A 27648-nucleotide genomic window follows, 5' to 3' on the forward strand; every position below is an offset into this window, starting at 1 on the left:
TGAAATCAAACTTCATATGATTTTGATATTAATGTTCCAGAGAACTTTGAACTGATGTTCTCTGAAATGGTGTGCTGAGTTGGTTTTTACATGCAAAGCAATGTCTTCTGTGCCTTGTGGACCCAGATGAGACAGCACACCTTTTTTATTTTATACTTGAATTTGTCTTTGTAGGCATGCAAGTATTGGAATGGAATGGAATTCCTTTAACTTCCAAAACATATGAAGAAGTGCAGAGTATCATTAGTCAGCAAAGTGGGGAAGCAGAAATATGTGTAAGACTGTGAGTTTTTCCCCATCTTTTTGTTTCCATTTTTTGGCTATTCATGTCTCTTTTAATTTAAAATTGTTAAGGTGGAACCTTTGCCAGTCAGCAAGATTTCCTGTAATTAGAACCTGAAGTGAATACAAGTTTTATAGATTTCTTGTGTTCAGAATCAAAGTCTAAAGCATAGAAAGAATCCAGCTAATTTTGTTTCTGATTATGTCCCCTTTCATGCTTTTATTGAAACATGCGTCATTTAAATGAAAGCCTAAACCCATTTAGATTTCATGGATGTGTACAGTATTTCAAAATGAACTTATATTTAATCCATAAAGATTTCACCTTAAATAATCATTTTTATCAGCTGACTTTTAACAGCATTGCAAATATAGATTTGGTTAGAAGGGTGAGCATGCTTTGAAATTGCTTTATATCATTAACCACTTCTCATTTACCTACTGAAAAAATATATTCAGCATAGTTGGGAAAAAAGGCCTTTTGTCTCAGACTTCCTCAGTTGCTTTCTTAATTTTTTTTGTTTTGTTTTAATTTTTAGGGACCTCAGTATGCTATCAGATTCTGAAAATCCCCAGCACCTAGAACTTCATGAACCACCAAAAGCTGGTAAGTGAAAGCAGTCTGCTTCCAACTGTGGTTAAAGATGTAGATTTAAATGGAGGAGTAATTGTAGAGGCAGATGTAGCTGTAGATGAAGACATAGACATATACATAGATATAGGCAAAAATAAATTTATAGACATGTTTATATATTTATGTAATCATAAAGAAAATCAAAAGCATTGTAACTACACTTTTAGCGTTCTAGGAAAACACATATTTACATGTTAGACCCATTAAAGAAATTCATATGAAATTCTTACTGTGAGAGTTTATATTTTTAATTCTTTAAAATTAAATTCATTGTATGAAAGTAATCCATGGAGCCATTTGTTTGGGGTCCTATATAATTTTTAGATGATACTGGTTCTTTTTTAGCAGTTGGTTTTGGAACACTTACTCCTAAACCTTTTGATTGCCTTTTATGATAAATAAAATTCAACATATAGTTTCATAACTACATGATGAGGTAGATTTATCTCTTAGATAACAAATACACTCTATACATTTAAATCACTTATAAGACTAAAAGTTTCACTATAGCTTTGTTCAACAAATATTTATTGGGCACTTCCTATGTTGTAGTCAGCATTTCTAAGAGGCTGGGTCACTGCACTGAACAGAACAGGCCAAGGCCTACAGAAATTTTCATACATCTGTAAATGTAAATATGTTCTTTGAAATTTCTCGCTTAGAGAAATAGATATATAAGATTTCAACAAGGAAAAACAGCCAGTCATGCAAATTAAATGCCAGTGAGTAAAACAATATTTTATCATGCATAGAATTCTCTATATAAAACATTTAAAAACATTTTTCTGAAGATATAATAGGAACCTCCATTTTCCTTTGTAATTTAGTATTCTTTCACTTTTCTCTGAACCTTCCAGACTTCTTTAAAAATAGATTCATAAAGGTACAATTGCATGTATTTTTTTAATTTAGCTTGTTTTATAAGTAACTATAAAACTTTTATAAGTTCTAGATGACTTTGTTATCTAGAACTCAGATAAGTTCCATGGTATTAAGTACCTATGAAACTGAGACTGTGTGAAGCCATTTCATTTTGTTGCAGTGGATAAAGCAAAATCCCCAGGGGTTGATCCTAAGCAGTTGGCTGCAGAGCTCCAGAAGGTCTCGCTACAGCAGTCACCACTGGTTCTGTCGTCCGTCGTTGAAAAAGGATCTCACGTTCATTCAGGTCCTACATCAGCAGGATCCAGTTCTGTTCCCAGCCCTGGGCAACCAGGGTCACCCTCAGTGAGCAAAAAGAAACACAGCAGCAGCAAGGTGAGAAGTGTCCAATGCAACCTCCAAGTTACTTATTTTCTAGCTCCTTATTCAGACTAGGAGATAGGAAATACAATATTATTTCCTAAGGTGTTTTTCATGTGATTTCTCCTTTCCTAATGATCTACTGAAACAAACAAAAAATGTTTCCATTTCTGAGTTTATAACTGATCAGGATGTATCAAAATGATGTATTTCTACATCTCTTAAAATATTGTAGCAGTTATTATTATGGGGAACTTGAAAAATGTCTCTAATGCTTCATGGTCTTTTTCTTTGTTGTTGTTACACAAATCTGAGCCTCTGTATATCAAATATATCTTTGTATCTTTTTGGAAACACAAGATATACATTACAATAGATTTTGTAACTTAAGTAGAAGGTAAAACGGACAAAGAAATGATGATAATTTAGGACAACAAGAAAGAAGGAAAGCCAGTAATATAGTATTGCCATTTTGAAATTTATCCCGAATTCCGTAGTAATAAATTTTCTCTTGATGCAGCTCTTCATTTAGAACAAACGTTTCTAACATTATTATTTTGGAGTTACTGGGGAATTAAAAGAAAACATGAATTAATTTTTTAACTTTATAAAATCAGATGATAGTATAGACAATTTGTGATTTTCCCCCATAGATTTGATTATTAATAGAGAAACTCTCTTCATGGTTGATAAATACATTTAAAAAGGTTTTTTGTTTGTTTGTTTAACCACAAATAAGATTTTTTCTTTATATGTTGAGATATATAGGAAGGACAGGCTGTGGTTGGATAAGTTGACTAGACTTCAGAAAATAAAGTTTTTTCTACTAAGTGTAAAAACACAGCAGATGTCACTAAAAAAACCCTTTTATTCAGAAGCAAAAAAGAATGGTAGGATGATCTTAAGCATTGCATCATAAAATGACTTGTTTCAAACTAAGTATAGTAAGGTTTTGTGAGGAATAAGTTCAAGGATCGACTCAATTTCAAAATAAATTTTAACACAACTGTATTTTACCACATGTGTTAATTTTGAAGAATTACCTCGTGGAGGCACCCTGTCTCTGGAGTTACACACTGATACCATTTCTGATTCCTTTCTCAGTATCTCCACACAGTAGAACTAAAGACATGACAGACTTGGCTAGCAAAGTTTTCACACCAAGCACATTGTAGTTCTATAAGTCTGTCATCCAGATATTTTTTATTTCAGCATTTGACATCACCATCCTCCCAGAAAATTAAGTACAAATGTACGACATTTGCCTCTTCTTTTATCTTCATTCACTGAATCTTAATCCTGTGAATTTTACTTTTTTAATAAGTCTTTAATAATTTTTTATGTTCTCTGAACTTGCCAACTTCTTTAGCTAAGCATTATTTTTTTGGCCAACAGTATTGCACTCACTGCTGGTCACTCCACTCACCAGTCTCTTTTCCTTCCTCTTAAACTACCCTACAACTATCTGTTCTGTGACACCATGTTCTGATTGGATCACTGTCCTGTCAAAAATGAAGCCCTGCTCCCAGGAATGTCAGCTTCTCTACCTCTGTCTAAGACCCTGTCCTGCTCATTCTAAGAGAGCCTGGTCAATGGTTTTCCTTAGAAGATTATCACCATAAGCTTAACGTTGTCAGATCTTTACAATAGCCTTGCTAATAAGTACTCTATTTATTAGGGTTTTAAACTCATTCCTACTTTCCACAGACGTTTTTGGATGCCACCTCAGTGTCACGGGTCATAATTGGTACCCAAGATACAAGGAGGGGTAAAATCCTTCCCTGTATACTACGTAGATGAGTGGTTCGTAAAGCGTGCTCCCAGTCTAACAGCACCAGCATCATCTAGGAACTTGTTAAAAATGCAGACTCTTGATCCCACCCTAGGCCTTCTGAATCAGAGACCCCAGGGATGGGACCAAGCAACCTGGGTTTTAATAAGTTCTCCAAGTGAGTGTGGTGCCCCTTGTAATTTGAAAAGTGCTGATCTACATATAGATGAAGAGGATATATAAACAAATTTAGTAAAGCTGTAATGTTGGTGGTCATTAAGAAGTACACGGAGCACTCTTAGGAGAGTGGGGTTAGAAAAGCTGGCATTTAGCTAATGAACTGGTTTGGTAAAGGGGAGAAAGGAACCAACATCCAAAGAAGAGAATGCAACATGAAGAAAATCTCAGAAACAGAAAATTGTATGCTTAGGACATAGGTGTACAAAAGATATAGGGGTAAGAAATAGAGGAGAAGCCTAGATGATTGTAAACTGGAAGACATTACATGCCATGTATGGCTTTTACAATCTGTGGAAAATAAAGAGCCAGTGATAAGTGAAAATAAAATAACAGGAAGCCTTCCTCCACAACGTCTTTCCGTATTCTAATCCTTCCTTAAGTCAGAAGTTATCCTTCCTTCCTCCTTCCCTCCATCCAAAGTGCCAGATGCTTTATGTACCTCCTAAGACAATTTGTATCTTGATTATAATTACTTGTCTCCTTATTTTATCCTCCCAAATGGGCTGCAAACTCATTGAGAACCAAGAACCATTTCTTGCTTCTTCTAGCTCCCTAAGTGCATGGTAGAGTAGCTTGCATAGACCGTAACAGAATAAATTAAAATTAAATTAAAACGTCAGTGGCACCTGTGAGTCTCTGTAATATTATGGGGGTACAAAATATAATTGTTTTGTAATATGTTAACGTTAACTTTTTTGGTAATCAGTAGAAGATGAAAACAGGTATTGTAGGACAAACATCAAGGAAATAATATGAGCAGGTTTTATGATATGTGGTCGTTCTTTTCTGTGCCAGGAATGTGGCCTATGTAGTTTTTATAGAAGTTTTGCTAAGATAAAGAGTTATAGAGCTGCGCTGTCCCTGACAGTAGCTGCTAGCCACATGTGACAGCTGAGCTCTTGAAATGTGCCTAGTCCTAGTTGAGATATGCTGTAAAAGTGAATTACACAGCAAATTTCAAAGACTTAGTATAAAAAAAGAATGTAAAATAGCTCATTACAACTTTTATATTGATTTAATCGTGAAATGATAATATTTTCAATGATTTGGATCAAATAAAATATGTCAGTAAAAATTCATTTCACCCATTTATTTTTATATTTTTAATGTTACTACTAGAATATTTCAAATAACCTGTGTGGCTCACATTATATTCTACTGGACAGCGTTGGTATATTCCTTTTTAACTCTTATTAGTAGTAATAATAATCAAATCTGGTTATTTTTGAGATTTTATATATATATAGAAATGTATAGTCAATAGATGTTAACACTCTTGAAGAAAGGTACTACCACCTATTCATCTTTTGGGGGGGTTATCATCAACATTTAGCTGGTACTGAATTTCTTAAAACATTTTTGCTGAATGAATGAATGAATTTAACGATATTTCTTGGCCAGTCAACGTGTAGTATGCATAAAAAGCAATACTTTTATTTGTTCTCTAAATTCTGCAATGTTAAGAAAATTGATATTGAGAGATTAGAGAAATATCAAGCAGTTGTCTAAAACTCACATGTTCCTGAGTCAGGTAATATAATATTTAAAAATATAGCATATGTTCTTCAGTTAATTTAGAAAATTATAGTTTTAACATCCTTTTGTTTTTACTAGGTATGAGGCTAACTATATATTAAATAATAAAACATTAATGTAATAGAATGTATTAAAACTAAAAATTTAAATCATAGCATAATTATACATTTAGATATTTAGAGCACCATCTATTAAACATTTTGAATGATTATTCATAAGTAATTATTAATCTATTAATACTCTAGTTTAAGTGATTACTTCTGAGTAAATGTAAGTAAAATATGAATCTATTTAGATATATGTTTAAGTTAAATGTTATGTATATAAGACTTTTTATTATTTTGCTTACTAATTCAATATGAATTTTTGTCTTCAAAATTTTTAGTTTACTGCCTCAAGGTCTTTTATGTCTGAAATCTAATCAGACTTTTTTCATTTTATCTTTAAAATCTGAATAATTTCTTCCAAGTCATGGTATAAATAAATAATTGAACTAAGTGCTTACTAGTTTTAAGTGTTCTAATGAAATAGGTTCTTGCTTTCCCAAACTTTTCTATCATGGCACACAACATCTCAGTAATTTTTTCATGATGCCCTTATGCCCAAAGAAATACATAAAACAATTTAATTTATTATGTAGTTAGGTCCTAACAATTTAACTAGTATTTATACCCTAACGTCTTAGTAACCATTGGAAAAAATAATACCCATAAAATGAAATAAAAATAATATATTTATTTCATTGTTAATAATTCAAATTATGTATCAGTGGGGTATGTGCCTGATGGGCACTGCACAGCTACTCAAATGGTGGAATTGGTTTGGACACTGACATTCTCATTTCCTGTTCCACACTGATCTCACTGATTTTCTTGCAGTACATTTTTTTTTATCACCACAGTCATCACAAACCAGCCTCACAAAGGTATGACATTATCGAAAAGAAATACTTGTCTCTAATCTTAAACTGTAATTATCTGGAGCTGGTAGTTTGCCCACTGTACAACAGATATTACAACATCCTTCTGTGCTCTTATGAGTTCACTGCCATACCCCAGAACATTTAAAGATGGTCCATACATTTATTCTCTGTGTTGAATCTAGTTATGTTTGCACAATCATATGTCAAATGAGTTACAACTGTCAAAAATAAATCAAAACAAAATACATTATCATTATTCTTTTTTTTTTTCTGGTCTTATTTTTGACTTTTTATCTCTAGTTATTCCCCAACATTCCTAACTGAGATGCAAGGATATCTGGTTTTAGGAAACTCCCCTTCTTTAATTGAGATAGAAATAGTTTGAGGAAGTTGTGTGGTCCTTTTTCTAGATTCAGTTTCTTTCTCTTAAAATTTAAACAGTAAAATAATTATTAAGTAAATATAATGGTTCATTACCTAGCAGTTTATCCTTTGCAGCCAGAGCATAGTTTCTTATAAAAGAGCTGAACTAATAAAGGATATATGGCTTAGAAAATTTAACCCTTACTCCATAACTTTACCAATGATTACATTATTTTTATTCTTATTTCACAGAACAAGACCTGGAATATAGCTGTCTTCTTTGATTGCTCTCATTTCTAGCATAAATTTATAAAAGAAAAGGTAGCAGAAGAAGTATATACACCTAAGTATTATGAATTTCTCCTTTTCTCGTTAATTATGAAAATAAAACCAATATTATGTATATATAGGGAGACAGGACCTTATTTGTAGGGTAGCAAGCTTGCCTCCATTTTAGTAAATATTTCCCTATAGTGATGCCACGTTGCCTGAAATTCTATTATAGATCTAGTCAGGAACAGCATCTCTTTTTTGGTACAGATTTGTACATTCTATTGAAATGTAACAATTCAGCAATTAGTCACTTAATCAGCAGAATGAATCACTTTACCAGATCACAGTCCTAACGGTTTTTAAGGCTTTACTGACATAAGGAAATTATTAAGGAGATGAGAACTTATATAGACTGGGATGGAATTTTAATTAAAGGAGTATGAAATACTAAGAAGTGATTGCCTGGGTGTTCCACTCTAGAATAGAGTAGGAATAGGCTGAGAACCCAACAAAGGAATATACGGATGGACTTTTATAACTTCTGGGCTCCTAGGCAGTTGAATGAAAACAGTACCATTTTCATTCTCTTATAGATATTTAAAATCTGTTCATATTTAAATTGAATACTTTCAACCAAAATTGTTCCATTTCTTAGGTAATTGAACGTAGATTACTGCAGGTATAAAATTATAGCCTCAAAACAGGCTTCACAAAATGAAAAAGGGATTTATGTATTTATAAGATTAAACATGTGTTGAGAAGTGTAAGTAGACACCCTAATCTGGAGCAGCCAAATGGATGAAATGTGTTCTCCAGGCAGGGTGTGCTCTGACCAACAGAAATTAATTCAGAAGGAAGTTGAAATGGTAAATCCTATGAAAGGTTTATCCATTAATCTGTGTTTTGATATTGCAGCCTACTGATGCAACAAAGGTTGTCTCTCATCCAATTACGGGGGAAATTCAGGTATGAAAGTTTTTAAAAGATCATTGCTATACCATCTTTTGTGGCTCTTTTTCCCACTGGTCTATTGAAATTGTAAGCATTGTTAGAACCTTTCCTGTTTTATAACATATGTAGATGTATAATGAAAAAATACAATTTTACAGCAAAGTATTTTAACACAAATACATGTTTTATTAAATCTAACGATATCTGTGGAATACTATACTTCAAAGTCTGCCTGATAACAGTATAAATGTATTATGCCTCGGTTACTTCATACATGTTGAAAGTGTTTCAAACATGACAGATTCTCCAGGAAATTTGAAGGTTCCTCTTTAAGAGTTTCATGCGTCTAATGCTGTCCTCTTTTCTTCCTCTGATCAATAATTGTCAAATAATTGCTCAGCAGTTCTTTTAGAGCAGTGTTTTTCATATTGGGGGTCATAACCAATCTGTAATTTATCAAATCAATTGCGAGTATTTTGACCAGGAAAATAGACGAAAATAGTGTAAATCACTATCTTTTTTAGTTTTGTGTGTGTGTTTCTGTGTTTATATTGCATGGTACATGGGCAAATTCAAAAATGTTAGAAAAACTGTACTTTAGATGGTACCAAAAAGTAATTTAGTGTAGATAAGAAATGTCATGTGGAAAGAGTTAACACAATACCAAATAATAACTATTTGAAGATAGTACATTTCAGATAAGGGAAAGAGAACAGTGAGTCTTAGTTGCATCTACAGTACATTTTCACAAAGTGTAACAGATTTGAACTAATTTGAGGGTAAGCATAGAGAAAGGGGGAGTGTTTTCCTGGAAGAAATGGTACAAGGGAACATTCTTCTGCCAGAGGGTAGTGAAAGGAACAGATCTGCTTTGCTGCAGGAAAATGTTCCTGTAGAGGTAAGTTGAGACTAAATTAAGAGAACCTTGAACAGAAGCCAAGGGATGTTAGCCATGACATAATAGAGTGATCAGGAAATAAATATTTTCGAGTGAGGGAGAGGCTAATTCAAAGCAATATGTGATAGAAAATTCATAGAGCCTTGGCCTCTAGAAAGTATTATGAAGGGTAGGACACAAAGACAAAGAAATCAATTAAGTGTTATCTAGGTACACCCTGATTGAAGCAGAAGCGCAGTATGAGAGTGGAAATGGAGAAAGAGTGCAGAACGTGGGCACCTTAGTAAGAAGGACCCAGCAGGATGGAGTCGGGATCACCTGTGTGCTCTTGATCTTGCTGTATCGCTGCTATTTCCCACTTCTAGAAAAACAGACCTGATCTTTCTTCATTTCACATGCAGCACAGAAAATGCTATGTGTTCTCATTCATAATATCTCCTTCTCTCTGCTCATTTTTTTAAACTTCTTGCTCATGGGCCAATATGTGCTGTTTCTTTTTGGCTTGTTGTTTTTATTTGTCCTTATTTTATTTTCCTTTCCCTTCAGTCGTTATATTTAATTCTATAGTGGAAATTTACTCTAATAATTTTCCGTCTTCACACCCAGGTTATTTTCTTTTCTTTTCCTTTTTTTGGGGGGGGGATATTTTCTTATGACAGTGATTTCAATTTTTTACATTTTATCTTTTGTCTTTTAGCAAAACCTTATTCCAAATGAAACCTTATGTAAACACCCAAACAATGAATTACCAGCATGGCGTAGCTCTGGTTGAGGGTTACTGGGGGCATCTCATTCTCTCTCAGATGTAACCTCCAAGCAACTCTAAGTGTTCTCTAAGGCACCAAATTTACAGAGTACATTTTGGAAAGCACTCTCTTAGGGTAGCCTGCAAATCTCAGTTTCAATAAGAAATGATTTTACTGCCTTACCAGTTAAAAGTGGACTTTCAGGCTAGCAGAGAAAGGAGAAAATTGAAAAGAATTTCTCCTTAAAGATTTGGAAGCCATTCTAAACCTCAGTAAAATTAATTGCAGAATAATTCTTCTATTTCAGTACTCCATTAGAGCACAGTTACTGCAGTTCTAAACTTTTCATTTCTCCTCTTCCTTCACAGCCCTTTGTTTCATGTTTCATATTGCTTCCATGATAGTCAGAGAGACTCTGGGCCTTTCTGTACTGAGGAAAGCAAAGATTTGTTTTCTGCCACAAAACATAACCAGATCAAGATTATGCTGAAATTAGGAAATTATTTTAATCATTAACATGAAGATTATCTCATCTAAATTATTCCATTTTCAACATAAACATAGCATATCTGTTTTGTATGATTATAAAAAATACATTCATTTTTTATTTATGGATTTTCTTTTTCAAAATATAGATCCCTTCCCTTCTGTTATTTGATAAACAGAAAGAGCAACAAACAGAATTGTCTTATTCTAAATGATGCCAAAAGAATCTTTCATTTTTAATGGTGAAAAATTAGTTAATTTGATTATTTTGAATCATGCAGGCTTCTCAAATATTAATTTGAATTGTAAGTCTTTTACTATTCAGTGACAGTTTTACAACAGCCATTAAGCATCTATGAGACAGTGCCTCTTCTTTTCTCTTCAGCTTCTAAAATTAAAGAACAATATTTCATTTTCTTAGCATCACTATTAAGAAAGCACGCACAGAAAGAATAGCTATAGGTTTATCAGCTAATGTAATATAGGAAGGGATAAAATCTACACATTCTTAAATATTCTTACAATTCAGTACTAACATCTTTGTCTTTAAATAATGTTTCCACCCACTGCTAATTACTTGATGAAATGCAAAAGATATTTTCTAATAAATCCATCAATTAGTTAATCTATTTTCAAAATTCTGCCAATTGTATTTATGAATGTTAACATTTCTGATTTTCCTAAGAGTACAAATTTAGTTTAAAAATGGAACTAGCATTCACTGTGTGATTATCCTAAATGAATTTTTGACAGGCCAGAACTTTCACCGTAGAAAGAATGAACAGCACATTTACTAGTAATTAATGTGTGCCTGGGAGTTCCCAATTAAATTAGACATTAACTGGTCTGTTCAGTTTCAAATAAAATGAAAGTAGCAGTTGATGCTTCTTATGAGAACTTTTTTTAAATACTGTAAAATACTGAATAATTATTATATGTTTTTTATACAAAAAAACATAATGTTCATGGAATATTTTCTGTCCCTTTAAGCTTCAAATCAACTATGATCTTGGAAATCTCATAATACATATTCTCCAAGCAAGAAACCTTGTCGCTCGAGACAACAATGGTTACTCAGACCCCTTTGTTAAAGTGTACCTTCTTCCAGGGCGAGGGTAAGTAAAGAAGCACTATATTCTTAGTATTGTAAATATTGCCCTGTGGTTTAAAAAATAGTGATAGTGTCTTCTGGTCTCTAATTTAAGGAGTTTAATATCTTTTCCTTAGTTTTATCTACATGTCATATTTATTTATTTCCAATTAGTAAGTAAGGTGGAATTAAAAATTTGTAATTAGGCCTTAAAGGGTTTTAGGAGAGCCATGATGGTAACAAAACCTGACTGGATGAGAACACATCAGTATTTCAATTCTGGAAAGCACTTGTGCTATGACCAATCAGGTAAACAGTAAAATCATTTCAGGAATTATTTGTGGAAGATTTAAAGAATTAGTTTACTTTTCAAAATGTATTTGTGAAACCAGTGTTCAAGGACTAATCAGTTAGTCTTTTATAGAATGTGTATTATTCAATACATTAAATGTTCATTAACTGACTTGATATATTATTATTCATATGCATATTTTCAAATGGGTGTTTTAAAATTATAAAATAAAGCTTTAGTTAGCATCTATCGCCTCATACAGGTAAAATAAAATGAAAGGAAAAAAAATCTCCTTGTGGTGAGGTCTTAGGATCTACTGTCTTAATAATGAGATAAACAATATATTTAGTCAGAAGACACAATTAGCAATCATGAAGACAGGTCAATTGAGTTTGTTTAGTTTAAGGTACAGAAAGAAAAAAGAATGAACGAAAGGGAACAATGCCTTAGAAACCTAGGATATCATAAAGTATACGAACATACACAGAGAGGCAATTCCAAGAGGAGAGAAAGAGGCAAGGGCAGAAAACATTTCTGAAGAAATAATGGCAAAAGATTTCTCACATTTGTTGGAAAAAATCTGCACAGCCAAGAAGCTCAACAAAATCCAATCAGGATAAACAGAAAAAAATTATACCAGGTCTCTTCTTAATCATACTATCAAAATCCACAGACAGAATCTTGAAAGAAGCAAGAGAAGTGGCTCATCATATCCAAGGGATCCTCTATAAGATAAACAACTAATTGCCAATCAGAAACCATGGAGCCCAGAAGGTAGGGAGATGACATAATCAGTGTACTAAAGGAAAAAGATGGTCCACAAGAATTCTGTATCCAGCAAAACTGTCCTTCAAAAATAAAGACTTTTTTTTTTAATAAATAAGACATTGGAGAGGACCTTCAAGATGCCAGAGGAGTAAGACATGGAGATCACCTTCCTCCCCACAGATACATCAAAAATACATCTACATGTGGAACAACTCCTACAGAACACCTACTGAATGCTGGCAGAAGACCTCAGACTTCCCAAAAGAACAGAGGGAGACCTACATGCAGAGACGGGGCCAAATCCAAAGCAGAACACCAGGAGCTGTGTGAACAGAGAAGCAAAAGGGAAATTTCTCCACGCAGCCTCAGGAGCAGCGGGTTAAATCTCCACAGTCAACTTGAGGTACCCGGCATCTGTGGAATACCTGAATAGACAATGAGTCATCCCAAAGTTGAGGCAGTGGACTTTGGGAGCAACTGTAGACTTAGGGTTTGCTATATGCAACTGACCAGTTTCTGACTTTTATGTTTACTTTAGTTTAGTTTTTAGCGCTTGTTATCACTGGTAGATTTGTTTATTGGTTTGGTTGCTCTCTTCTTTTTTTATTATGTATTTATTTTTTTATTTTAATAATATTGTTTTAATTTTTTATTTTAATAATTTTATTTTCTTTCTTTCTTTCTTTCTTTCTTTCTTTCTTTCTTTCTTTCTTTCTTTCTTTCTTTCTTCCTTCCTTCCTTCCTTCCTTCCTTCCTTCCTTCCTTCCTTTCTTCCTTTCTTCCTTTCTTCCTTTCTTTCTTTCTTTTTTTCTCCCTTTTATTCTGAGCCGTTTGGCTAAGAGGGTGTTGGTGCTCTGGCTGGCTGTCAGGCCTAAGCCTCTGAGGTGGGAGAGACAGGTTCAGGACATTGGACTATGAGAGACCTCCCAGCTCCATTAATCAGCAAGAGCTCTCCCAGGGATCTCTGTCTCAACGCTAATATCCATCTCCACTCAACGACCAGCAAGCTCCAGTGCTGTAAACCCCATGCCAAACAACTAGCAAGACAGGAACACAACCCCACCCATTAGCAGAGAGGCTGCCTGAAATCATAATAAGTTCACAGACACCCCAAAACACACCACCAGACCCTGTCCTGCCCATCAGAAAGATAAGATCCAGCCTTATCCACCAGAACACAGGCACCAGTCCCCTCCTCCAGGAAGCATACACAACCCACTGAGCCAACCTTACCCACTGGGGCAGACACCAAAAGCAGCAGGAACTATGAACCTGCAACCTGTGAAAAGGAGACCCCAAATACAGTAAGTTAAGCAAAATGAGAAGACAGAGAAATATGCACCAGATGAAGGAGAAAGGTATATACCCACCAGACCAAACAAATGAAGAGGAAATAGGCAGTCTACCTGAAAAAGAATTCAGATGATAGTAAAGATGATCCCAAATCTTGGAAATAGAGTGGAGAAAATAAAAGAACTGTTTAATAAGGACCTAGAAGAACTGAAGAGCAAACAATGATGAACAGCACAATAAATGAAATTAAAAATTCTCTAGAAGGAATCAATAGCAGAATAACTGAGGCAGAAGAACAGAATAATGACCTGGAAGATAAAATGGTGGAAATAACTACTGCAGAGCAGAATAAAGAATAAAAATGAAAAGAATTGAGGACAGTCTCAGAGACCTCTGGGACAACGTTAAACACACCAATATTCGAATTATAGGGGTCCCAGAAAAAGAAGAGAAAAAGAAAGGGACTGAGAAAATATTTGAAGAGATTATAGTTGGAAACTTCCCTAATATGGGAAATGAAATAGTCAATCAAGTCCAGGAAGTGCAGAGAGTCCCATACAGGATAAATCCAAGGAGAAACACTCCAAGACACATATTAATCAATCTATCAAAAATTAAATACAAAGAAAATATACTGAAAGCAGCAAGGGAAAAGCAACAAATAGCATACAAGGGAATCCCCATAAGGTTAACAGCTGATCTTTCAGCAGAAACTCTGCAAGCCAGAAGGGAGTGGCAGGACATATTTAAAGTGATGAAACGGAAAAACCTACAACCAAGATTACTCTACCCAGCAAGGATCTCATTCAGATTTAATGGAGAAATTAAAACCTTTACAGAGAAGCAAAACTAAGAGAATTCAGCACCACCAAACCAGCTTTACAACAAATGCTAAAGGAACTTCTCTAGGCAGGAAACACAAGAGAAGGAAAAGACCTACAATAACAAAGCCAAAACAATTAAGAAAATGGGAATAGGAACATATGTATCGATAATTACCTTAAATATAAATGGATTAAATGCTCCAGCCAAAAGACATAGACTGCCTGAATGGCTACAAAAACAAGACCCGTATATATGCTGTCTACAAGAGACCCACTTCAGACCTAGGGACATGTACAGACTGTAAGAGTGTTGATGGAAAAACATATTCCATGCAAATGGAAATCGAAAGCTGGAGTAGCAATTCTCATATCAGACAAAATAGACTTTAAAATAATAACTATTACAAGAGACAAAGAAGGACACTACATAACAATCAAGGGATCGATCCTCAAAGAAGATATAACAATTGTAAATATTTATGCACCCAACATAGGAGCACCTCAATACATAAGGCAAACGCTAACAGCCATAAAAGGGGAAATCAACAGTAACACAATCATAGTAGGAGACTTTAACACACCACTTTCACCAATGGACAGCTCATCCAAAAGGAAAATGAATAAGGAAACAGAAGCTTTAAATGACACATTAAACAAGATGGATTTGATTGATATTTATAGGACCCTCCATCCAAAAACAACAGAGTACACTTTCTTCTCAAGTGCTCATGGAACATTCTCCAGGATAGATAGTATCTTGGGTCACAAAACAAGCTTTGGTAAATTTAAGAAAATTGAAATCATGTCAAGTATCTTTTCTGACCACAACGCTATGAAACTAGAAATCAGCTACAGGGAAAAAACTATAAAAAATACAAACACGTGGAGGCTACGCAATACGCTACTAAATAACCACGAGATCACTGAAGAAATCAAAGAGGAAACAAATGACAATGAAAACACGACAACCCAAAACCTATGGGATCCAGCAAAAGCAGTTCTAAGAGGGAAGTTCATAGCAATACGATCCTACCTCAAAAAGCAAGAAAAATCTCAAATAAACAACCTAACCTTACACCTAAAGCAATTAGAGAAAGAAGAACAAAAAGCTGCCAAAGTTAGCAGAAGGAAAGAAACCATAAAGATCAGATCAGAAATAAATGAAAAAGAAATGAAGGAAACAATAGCAAGGATCAATAAAACTAAAAGCTGGCTCGTTGAGAAGATAAACGAAATTAATAAACCTTTAGCCAGACTCATCAAGAAAAAAAGGGAGAAGACTCAAATCAATAGAATTAGAAATGAAAAAGGAGAAGTAACAACTCACACTGCAAAAATACAAAGGATTATGAGAGATTGCTACAAGCAACTATATGCCAATGAAATGGACAACCTGGAAGAAATGGACAAATTCTTAGAGAAGCACAGCCTTCTGAGACTGAACCAGGAAGAAGTAGAAAATATGAACAGACCAATCACAAGCACTGAAATTGAAACTGATTAAAAATCTTCCAACAAACAAAAGCCCAGGACCAGATGGCTTCACAGGCAAATTCTATCAAACATTTACAGAAGAGCTAACACCTATCCTTCTCAAAATCTTCCAAGATATAGCAGAGGGAAGAACACTCCCAAACTCATTCCACAAGGCCACCATCACCTTGATACCAAAACCAGACAAAGATGTCACAGAAAAAGAAAACTATAGGCCAATATCACTGATGAATAGAGGTGCAAAAATCCTCAACAAAATACTAGCAAACAGAATCCAACAGCACATTAAAAGGATCGTACACCATGATCAAGTGGGGTTTATCCCAGGAATGCAAGGATTCTTCAATATATGCAAATTAATCAATGTGATACACCATATTAACCAGTTGAAGGGAAAAAAACATACGATACTCTCAATAGATGCAGAAAAAGCTTTTGACAAAATTCAACACACATTTTTGATAAAAACTCTCCAGAAAGTAGGCAGAGAGGAAACTTACCTCAACATAATAAAGGCCATATATGACAAACCCACAGCCAACATTGTTCTCAATGGTGAAAAATTGAAACCATTTCCTCTAAGATCAGGAACATGATAAGGTTTCCCACTCTCACCACTATTATTCAACATAGTTTTGGAAGTTTTAGCCACAGCAGTCAGAGACGAAAAAGAAATAAAAGGAATCCATATCGGAGAAGAAGAAGTAAACTGTCACTGTTAGCAGATGACATGATACTATACATAGAGAATCCTAAAGATGCTACCAGAGAACTACTAGAGCTAGCCAGTGAATTTGGTAAAATTGCAGGATACAAAGTTAATGCACAGAAATCTTTTGCAATCCTATACACTAATGCTGAAAAATCTGAAAGAGAAATTAAGGAAACACTCCTATTTACCACTGCAACAAAAAGAATTAAATACCTAGGAATAAACCTACCTAAGGAGGCAGAAGACCTGTATTCAGAAAAGTATAAGACACTGATGAAAGAAATTAAAGATGATACAAACAGATGGAGAGATATACCATGTTCTTGGATTGGAAGAATCAACATTGTGAAAATGACTATTGTATCCGAAGCAATCTACAGATTCAATGCAATCCCTGTCAAACTACCAATGGCATTTTTCACAGAACTAGAACAAAAAATTTCACAATTTGTATGGAAACACAAAAGACCCTGAATAGCCAAAGCAATCTTGAGGAAGAAAAACGGAGCTGGAGGAATCAGGCTCCCTGACTTCAGACTCTACTGCAAGGCTACAGTCATCAAGACAGTATGGTTCTGGCACAAAAACAGAAATATAGATCAATGGAACAGGATAGAAAGCCCAGAGATAAACCCATGCACATATTGTCATGTTATCTTTGATAAGGAGGCAAGAATATACAATGGAGAAAAGACAGCCTCTTCATTAAGTGGTGCTGGCAAAACTGGACAGCTACATGTAAAAGAATGAAATTAGAACACTCCCTAACACCATATAAAAAAATAAACTCAAAGTGGATTAAAGACCTAAATATAAGGCCAGACACTATAAAACTTTTAGAGGAAAATATAGGCAGAACACTCTATGACATAAATCACAGCAAGATCCTTTTTGACCCACATCATTGAGAAATGGAAATAAAAACAAAAATAAACAAGTGGGACCTAATGAAACTTAAAACCTTTTGCACAGCAAAGGAAACCACAAACAAGATGAAAAGACAGCCCTCAGAATGGGAGAAAATATTTGCCAATGAGGCAACTGACAACGAATTAATCTCCAAAATATACAAGCAGGTCATGCAGCTCAATATCAAAAAAACCCAACCCAAACCAAAAATGGACAGAAGTCCTAAGTAGACATTTCTCCAAAGAAGATATACCAATTGCCAGCAAACACATGAAAGGATGTTCAACATCACTGATCATTAGAGAAATGCAAATCAAAACTACAATGAGGTATCACCGCACACTGGTCAGAATGGCCATCATCAAAAAATCTACAAACAATAAATGCTGGAGACGGTGTGGAGAAAAGGGAACCCTCCTACACTTCATGGGAATGCAAATTGATACAGCCACTTGGAGAACAGTGTGGACGTTCCATAAAAAACTAAAAATAGAACTACCATATGATCCATCAATCCCACTCCTGGGCATATACCCTGAGAAAACCATAACTCAAAAAGAGTCATGTACCACAAGATTCATTGCAGCACTAGTTATAAGAGCCAGGACATGGAAGCAACCTAAGTGTCCATAGACAGATGAATGGATAAAGAAGATGTGGCACATATATACAATGGAATATTACTTAGCCATAAAAAGAAACAAAATTGAGTTATTTGTAATGAGGTGGATGGACCTAGAGTCTGTCATGCAGAGTGAAGTAAGTCAGAAAGAGGAAAACAAGTACTGTATCCTTACACATATATATGGAATCTAAAAAAAAAAAAATGATTCTGAAGAACCTAGGTGCAGGACAGGAATAAAGACACAGACATAGAGAATGGACTTAAGGACATGGCAAGCGGGAAGGGTAAGTTGTGACGAAGTGAGAGAGTGGCATCAACATATATACACTACCAAATGTAAAATAGATAGCTAAGGGGAAGCAGCCGTGTAGCCCAGGGAGATCAGATTGGTGTTTTGTGACCAGCTACAGGGGTGGGATAGGGAGGGTGGGAGGGAGATACAAGTGGGAGGGGATATGGGGATAGAAATATGCCTATAGCTGATTCACTTTGTTATACACCAGAAACTAACACAACAATGTAAAGCAATTATACTCCAGTAAAGATGTTAAATAAATAAATAAGACATTGCCAGAAGAACAAATAAATAAGACATTGCCAGAAGAACAAATCTGAGAAACAGTTTTTTTCCCAGCTGAGTTGCCCTTCGAGAAATATTAAAGAGAATTCTGCAGGCTGAAATGAATTTAATTCATACACTACCAACTAGCCATATAGAACAGGAAAGGGAATTTTTTATTTTATGTTAGTTTATATCTTTATGTAGTAGTTATAACTGTAATTTGTCTACCTTTTTGATGTATAGTTGATTTATAATGTTGCATTAGTTTGTAGTATACAGCAAAGTGATTGTTATACATATATATGTATATATATTCTTTTTCATATTCTTTTCCATCATAGTTTATTACAAGATATTGAATATAGTTTCCTGTGCTACACAGTATGACCTTGTTGTTTATATATTTTATATGTAGTAGTTTGTATCTACTAATCTAAAACTCCTTATTTATCCCTCATCCCACCACTTTTTTTTTTAACATGAATATAACAAAGTGATAACTTCATTGTGCCTTTGATTTGGGTCATTAGACCTTCAGTGTTATTTAATGACAGTATTATGGGACAAGAGGAAATGACTGCCAAGGGTGTATCTCCAATCAGCATTTGCTAATGAATGAATGAAAATAAAGCACTGTCTTTTATTTTCTATCTTCTTTAATATCCTAGTATCACCTTTTATACTATAAGAGAGTAGTTATCCTTTATTTGTTACAGGATATGTTTCCATTAGACTATTGCAAACTTGAATAACTGGAAAGGTCAGGCAGGTGGCATGAATATGTCAATCCATTCTGGAGTAGGTAACAGAGAAAGTGTTGAAACTATAGTGAAATGAAGAGTGAGGTCCCACCTAAAGCTATCCCCGTGCCATTTGTCAAACAAAATATGCCTTCTGGGTGGAATTTGACCAAAAAGCAGGCTAATGTGCTTACTCGTATTCAATTCCTAGCCCTTTCATTAAATTACTCTTAATTATTACAGTGGCCAAGACCTTGGAATTTACTACACTTGTGAGGTATTATTTTCACTTTAGTTCTAAGATTATTTTCTGCCTCATGTTGTTAATATATTATGGTATAGCTCCTCTAGTTTTTATTCTCACATTTTCTTCCTTATTTCTGTTCCTAACTTTTTTCTTCCTGTCTTTCCTACTTTCCTGCTGTATCCTTCATTCTCGCTCTTGGAATCAATGCAGTCAAGTCATGGTTGTCCAGAATGCAAGGTAGAGTTGGTTCTCTTTCAGTGTCACCCTTCAATGAAATGTCTAGAGTTCTCTTGTTTGCCTTTTAAGTACATTCACCTGCAGTTCAACTTCGGCTGTAATTTTTATTTTTCTACATGTTGGTATCAGTTGAATTAGGCTAATAGCAGACTATTCTGACCACAACATTATTACTAAATATGTGTAGCAGGTATGTGCATTGGAGCCCAGAAAAGGAGAAAAGAGCAAAAACATAGAAAGGTATGAATAAGGAACTATCACTTTGAAATGAGATATAACTAAAGTTTTCATTTATAATTTGTCTGCTAAAATTCATTTAGCTTCTCTTGCAAAAATTATGGCTCAGATTCTTCTGAGTCTTCTATGACAACCAAACAAATAAATCTAGTCATTTTTCAAAAGGAATTAACTGATCTTCTGGATGACCAGTACTAGGTGTGTATGTCATCTTAAAGATGATAGCTGTCTGGTCTTTTACCCTCACTTAGACCTGATATTGAAACATTTTCATGCCTTTATACCTTCTGTACCACAAAATTATTGCTGTGTAATATAGGATGCCATAATCTGCCTGCTCTAGGCTGTTAGCAACAGCATAAGAGCAACCTCCTTGGTTTGTCTGTTTTCTGCTAGAGCATGTTGCATCACTACATTGTCCGCTAAGGATATTTCTCAACACATAGCCAAAAGCAGTTTTTTGCACATCTCATTGCATTGTAAATTAAATGTGTTATTTAATTCGGGACGTGAATCTTGTACCATCTGAAGCAACAGGGTGATGGGAATTTTAGTCCCACCCAGAATATTAGTGGTACAGGATTTTTGTCTGTGACATTGAAATTCAGCATCTTTACTAAACCTGACAAGCTGTTGCCCAAAAGAGGCAGTTTCTGATTTGTAAAGGCTTAAATATTTAAATATCTCAAAGAATAGTATTAGTCAGTACAACCTTTCTGGTGCCCAGAAACTTCCTGTTTCTTTGCAACCACATAATTATGGCAACCAGTAAAATTTGATACTGAGAAAGGTTGCTTGTTATGACTGGCTCTCTCATCTTCAGATCTCTCAGACTGATACGCGAAATGAGTTTTGTTTCAAAGAGATAGTGTCATTTTAGAACAAACGTTATCAGTCACTTTATTCAGAAGCTTCTCTCTTTTATCCAGAGAAACCAGGGGGAAATTGTCAGAATGATAATGATTGTCTATATTTGACTTAGAACGTGTTTTCTGTAAATGTAAATAATGGTCGAAATAATCTGGGATGTATTAGATTACAATTTAGAAGATCTAGAGTCACTTTCTCATCATATCTTTCATCTTGAAATCACTTTCATCATCTCTTCGAGAATTGTCAGTGTGGAAAGGAATTATACTGATGAGGTACTGACATTGTAAGTTAGGCTGAGGAGGCCCACGAGCGAAGTCCTTAAGAACTTGGATTTGAATTTCAGTCCTGCCACTTAAAAGTTGTGAGGTTTCTCTAAAACTGTTTCCTCTTCCACCTAGGAATCATAATAGCCCCCCTCCCAGGGATTTTTGTGAAACACAGGGAGAATGCACCAAAAATGATAAGCATAATGTCTGGCACGTAGTAAGCTCTCAATAAATGGCAGTAGCTATTATTGCTAGAAATATGTATAATAAACTCCACGTAGCCAATGGTCAGTTATCCCTGCAAAAAAGAAATGCAGAATGCTTGGGCTACTGAATTACACCAAATTATTTAACAACACTATATAGAAAATAAAACAACTTTTCTTCAATAATAAGTATAATACATCCTTCACTCTTAAATTTTTTTTTTTAAATGTCCTGTTAACTAAAAGAATTTCACTGGTCCAGTTTTCTTGTCTCCTTTCATTTCCTCTTGCCATCCTTTAATCAAGATACTCATAAGCTCTGACAGCCCAAATGTCAGCCAAGATGAGGTGAAAGAAAGACAAGGAAATAGCCTGAAGAGTCCATGAACTCAAAATTTGTCCCCGGATAATTAAGAAATGGAAATGAGCATATCTGAAGGATTTCGCTGTGGTTTTCTCTCATTACACTGTTGGACAAAGTACAGATTTTTTCACACTAATGAGATTTTGCCATGACTGAAGCTGATTTTTACTCTCATGATAGCTGGAAGCCTAATTCCTGGCTGGACTTTCTCTAAACACCCTTGTTAGCATCTCAAACTATTTCCTCTGGAAAGAATGTAAAGCAGATTCAGGTGTTGTATGTATTTACAATTTGAAGGCCAAAACATTTTATTTTAATAGATTTTTAAAGGAAAAAGAGAAGTACAAACATGTTTTAAAGATACATCCGGAAACCATTTATTTAGCACAGACTGCTCCAGACTCTGCTGGAATTGAGAACACAGCCATAGTGTCAGACTTCAGGGAGCACAGAGGACAATCAAGTGACAGCCCATAAATGCACTATTGCACACAGAGAAACAGAGCTTATAAAATGGCATATGCTCTGTGCTTCTTTCTAAATTAAAGGCAACATCCTCAGAGGAGTAATTTTGAAAAAAACTACACACACACACACACAAATATATATATATCTTTATTGGACTCATTATATATTTTTTCAATAAAGAAATTTATATGTATTTTTTCCAATCAAGAAAAAACAAAAGAAATGAAGACCTTCAGTACTTTAGATAATTCTGTGAAAGTTAAGAACAAACAAGCCATTATATTCCATTCTTCTTTCTCAATTTTTTTTTTACAGAGAGAACTTTTTTTTCTTCTGGTTTAGGAGAGGGTAATTGAATTTTAAATACCTTTTTCTGCCAGCCTTAAAATCATATCTACCTATGAGAAAATGATTGTCCAATAATGAAAAAGAGAAAGAAAAAGGAACTCAGTCAAAACTTTAAGGAAATAAAGGTTTAGATTTTTTTTTTTTTAAGTTTTCGGCTACACCCCACGGCATGTGGGATCTTAGTTCCCCAACCAGGGATCGAACCCACGTCTCCTGCATTGGAAGGCAAAGTCTTAATCACTGGACCACCGGGGAAGTCCCTAGATTTTTGTTTGATAAACACCGTGTTCCATCTTGATTAATTGACTTTTTATTTTCCCTTATTAAAAAACTTCTCTGATTATTACATATGGCTTAATTGTCCTAAAATAATGTCATTATTGCAATCTTCCCATGAGGGATTGCAGTGTGTTTAACAGACATGGTAGGAAAGGAAAAGGAACGCCACTTATTTCTCAGCCTGGATTTCTGCTCACATTCAAGAATCCCTCTGCTTACCTGGCCACCTTCAACTTGTAAATCCACAGATTTTGATATGGAGATGAGAACTGTGGAGTTTTCAATTGTGTAAAGTGGGAACACAGCCCATTGACATCATGCCCAAGATGGTCAGTACATGGTAGCCATCAGACAAGGGTTCTTGAAGGAAGAGCTTTATGTGACCATCTCTGCGTGTCAGGAAATTCAAGCGTGAAAAGATTGCAAAGAGATCTCATTGGCATTTACACAGGTCAACCAGGGCTGGTAGAGGCAGGATGAGGAGAAAGGTGTGTTTACCCTCGTTAACCCTAAAGGACACAGACCTTGAAACTTGAGAGAACTAGAGATTCAAACTTATTAGTAAGATTAAGATAACCTAGTAAAGTGAACATCTAGATTTTTCCCGACTAATTGGGGTTATATGTGAATGTATCTGAGCAAAAGTAAATTTTAATAATAATTATCCCTAGTTGTTCCACAGCACTCTCTTAGTCTTAGGATATACCATTCAATATTTCCCTAGGCAGCTCTAAAGCTGTCCTCATTTTCTATATGTGTATATATACACACACTATAAATAATTTATGTTATATATATAAAACATATATTTAAGTTGAAGTGTACAGTTTTTGACTGTAAAATAAAGAAGACAAACTAGACACTTCAGCTAATGAAATATGCAATTAAGAAATTTTATGATGGGCCTAATCAACTGAGTTCATATAGCTCATGTTTCAGAGCAAGAAATTAGTTTCCCTGTGTTTGAAACCTGGTCCTATGAATTAATAACTATGCAGCCTTGCCAACGTGCCTGAATTCCTCTGAGCTTCAATTCTTATCAGCTATAAAATAGGGTAATAAATAATACTGGACACATAGAGTTGCTTTGAGGATGTAACACATGAAAAGCACTTAGAACTCCGCCTGTGAAAAAGTAGCGTTTCGTAAATGTTAGCTGTTATTATTTCAATGTGCTTACTTTATAAAGTGCTTCTCATGACATAATGGTATGTCAGTACAATTAAGAGTTTTGCAGTTGTACATTTTGATAGAGCATAATTCCTGGTGCAGAGTTGGCATTCGATAATTTTGCTACATATGGGTGAAAAAATGACTAAAGTATGCATGTGAAATATAACAATTATTAATATTATAAATTAAAATATGTTAACTAATATATCTTTTTGAAGACATTTCAATAGTTCAGGCTATTTTAATATACACTGACATATCTAGAATTTTAGTAAAAATACATGAGTTTGCATTTGACATTAACTTTCCATCTTCAATCTTATTTTAAAATTTTGTGCGTTCAATTTTTCAGAATTTGAAAAAAATAACAATTTTACCACTGTTCAGTGTATTATGAATCTTAATCCCTAATATGTTTTTCCCATGGTCTCACCACTTGGATAATTAAGTCCAAAACAGACAGAAACTTTAAAGCTCATACTACACAATGTGTTTTTTTCTTAGTGTACCTACTACAGGAATAGCCATGAATTCTAACTAGCAACCAGAGTTGGCTGTTAACTTAAAAGTGGTCATATTCATTCTTCTTATGTCATTAATTTAAAGAATCAAAATCATAAAGTATAAAGGGACATAATTTGCTAAAATAGTTTTGAATTTTGTTATAAAATATTTTAAACTTACTGAAAATTATAGATAATACTGTCACAAATACTTGTGTTCTTGCTATCCAATTTTATCAAATCGTAACATTTTGCTATATTGGCTTCAGATTTTTTTTAATAAAAAATATATTACAAGTACCCCTGAAGTCCTCTGAAACCATTCCCCTGTCCTCCTGAGACAACCACATAATAGAGTTTAACATCTATAATTCCCAAGCTGTCATATGATATTAATGTTTGTCATACATATATACAAGTAGACATAAATAATTTACAGTATTATTTCATGTAATTTTAACTTTATATCATGATAACTTACCATAGGTTTTCTTCTGCAAATTATTTGCTCAAGATTTTTTTTAAGATTTATCTATCTTGATAAATGAAGGTATATTTCATTTAACTGCTGCTTAAATTTAATTGAATAAATATATCATAATGTATTTATTTATTATATTATTAACACACTATTAGAAACACTGTTGCAATGAATGCTCTTTAACAAATTCCTTTTGTACGTGTGGGAGAATTTCTCTAAAGTAGAAGTGGAATTAAGTCAAAGTGGAATTTTCTGGGTACTTGAGTGCATGAACTTCACTAGACATAGACAAATTTACCTAAAAAGTATATGTACAAATGTATACTTTCTGTTCACAGTCTATGAAAGTTCCTGTGTCTTTGAATCATTGCCTATACATTTCCCCAGAATTATTTGCACTTTGTGCTGAATGAAAAAATTGTCAAATCCTGCTCTCTTTTTTTGTACTTTCAGATAGGTTGGTTACAAATGAGAATAGTGCTGCTTCATTTCTTAAATTGGATTCAGTTCACAGTGGCTGAAATGTGAGGTCTCAGGAGACGTGAGCTCAGTGGTTCTCAGTGGTTCTCAATCTTGGCAATACTTTAGATTTACCTAGATCATTTTTAAAATTCTGATGCTCAAGCCTCACCCCAGACCTGTTAAATAAGACTCTCCTTGTGGGTGAAGGGCAGGGGGATGTGGGTGCCGTGCTAGTTGCCCCACCTACCACCCTGGGAACTCAGATCCCAAAGTGATCCTAATATGCAGTCAACGTTGGAAATTATTGCCCTTGTGTATGTCTGATAAGAAAGAGAATAAAGCCAGAGGGAGAAAAAAAGATACTTGGCTGTAGACCCATCTCTAAAAGTGAGTGGTGAACTGGAGCTTGATTCTTTAGTTTTATCTAGGATAGTTTTATCTAGGATGAATAAGTAAATTAGCATCTGGGGAACAATAGTAGGTATTCCAGAATTTGGCAATGCTTGAGACCAGGAATATAACAAGAGTTAGTCTGCTGACAGCAGTTGGGAATAGAACTACAGATCCAGGGTCAGGATGCAGTACCTTTAGGGTAAGGCAGTTTATGAAGTCCAGGCACGTGAATGGACCCCAAACAAATAGGTTTGTTTTCTAGGCAGAACATTTGGAAAAAGCCAGTGAGTGTTAGAGAAAAGCTTTGTCTATGTGGGCACCATTGGCTCATAGCAAATAGCAATAATTCCAACCCCATTAGCTGGTTGATGCCTGTTATAAATGTTTTGTCAGACTTAATTAGAATAAGTTTTGAAAGTAAGTTATGCTTAAACGTGTAAGATATAAGCTTCTAACTGGTGATCAGAGGGTATGGAAGAGTCAAGGATAAACTGAAATGCCCCAAGTTATAATGCATGAGGAAAAATTTTGATTTGGTTCATCATTTGTAACATAAGCTATTGACATAAACCAAGAATTTGTATTTAATTAAGATTGTTTCATAACTAGATTAAGTATTCTACTTTACCAAGAGTGTCAAAATCTACTGTAAATATAAGGTAACAAATGTTCATGGAATCTCACCTATAGCAACAGCCATTTTTCATCCTTTCCTCAGTCAGTACAGTTATTTCAGCTTTTTACACAAAAAAATGAATTGAGAGACCATTTGGCTTTGCTGACATGATCAGTTGCAAAACTATTGGAAAGTTAAATATCCAATTATTATTTATGGGACAAGAAGATATTGACATTACTGTATAGTTCATGTAATTATCTCAAACATTCAGGAGAGATTAAGATTTCTAAAATTGTATTCTAGTTAGAACACCTAAAAACTTTTCTTTAAAAAAAAAATACCTTAGGGAAAATAAAACTAAAGGCATCCAAGATATTTTTGAATTGTCATTGTGCATTCAACTTAAAATACAGTTTAAGACATGAGGATGAGGAGATGATTACATAGTGATTCAAAACAAAATACCTTTAAAAGTCTGCATGCCCTTCAGGTTGACTGTGAAGTCATCGGTCAAGGTAAATAATCAGGGTAATTCTTTCTCTTTTTCCAATTCAGTGCTGAGTACAAGAGAAGGACTAAATATGTTCAGAAAAGTCTTAATCCTGAGTGGAATCAAACAGTAATTTATAAAAGTATCTCCATGGAACAGGTATGCAATGATTATTTTCTATATGACAGATTCAGGCTAATATAAAAATAGTGATGATAGAATTACTGAAAGATTGTGATTCATATCAATTTTTCCATACAAACAAAAAAAATTAAGTAAAATACATGCAAGAAATATAGCCAGTAAAAGGAACTGGGTGCAGTTCGAAGATACAGTGAAAGAAAATGTG

The 27648-nt window shown here is 34.4% G+C and overlaps 1 protein-coding gene across 1 annotated transcript in view; it reads left to right on the forward strand.

The window, feature by feature from the left end:
• PCLO (piccolo presynaptic cytomatrix protein) overlaps nucleotides 1-27648 on the forward strand; it is a 373707-nt gene that overhangs the window by 281396 nt on the left and 64663 nt on the right. Inside the window, exons 11-17 of the mRNA XM_060304735.1 lie at nucleotides 175-283; nucleotides 822-889; nucleotides 1959-2173; nucleotides 8179-8229; nucleotides 11335-11459; nucleotides 20111-20137; nucleotides 27365-27458. Coding sequence (XP_060160718.1) covers nucleotides 175-283; nucleotides 822-889; nucleotides 1959-2173; nucleotides 8179-8229; nucleotides 11335-11459; nucleotides 20111-20137; nucleotides 27365-27458 — 689 coding nt within the window. The remainder of the gene's footprint in view (nucleotides 1-174; nucleotides 284-821; nucleotides 890-1958; nucleotides 2174-8178; nucleotides 8230-11334; nucleotides 11460-20110; nucleotides 20138-27364; nucleotides 27459-27648) is intronic.

This window comes from Globicephala melas, chromosome 9 (genome assembly GCF_963455315.2).
Source record: "Globicephala melas chromosome 9, mGloMel1.2, whole genome shotgun sequence".
NCBI classification, from domain to species: Eukaryota; Metazoa; Chordata; class Mammalia; order Artiodactyla; family Delphinidae; genus Globicephala; species Globicephala melas.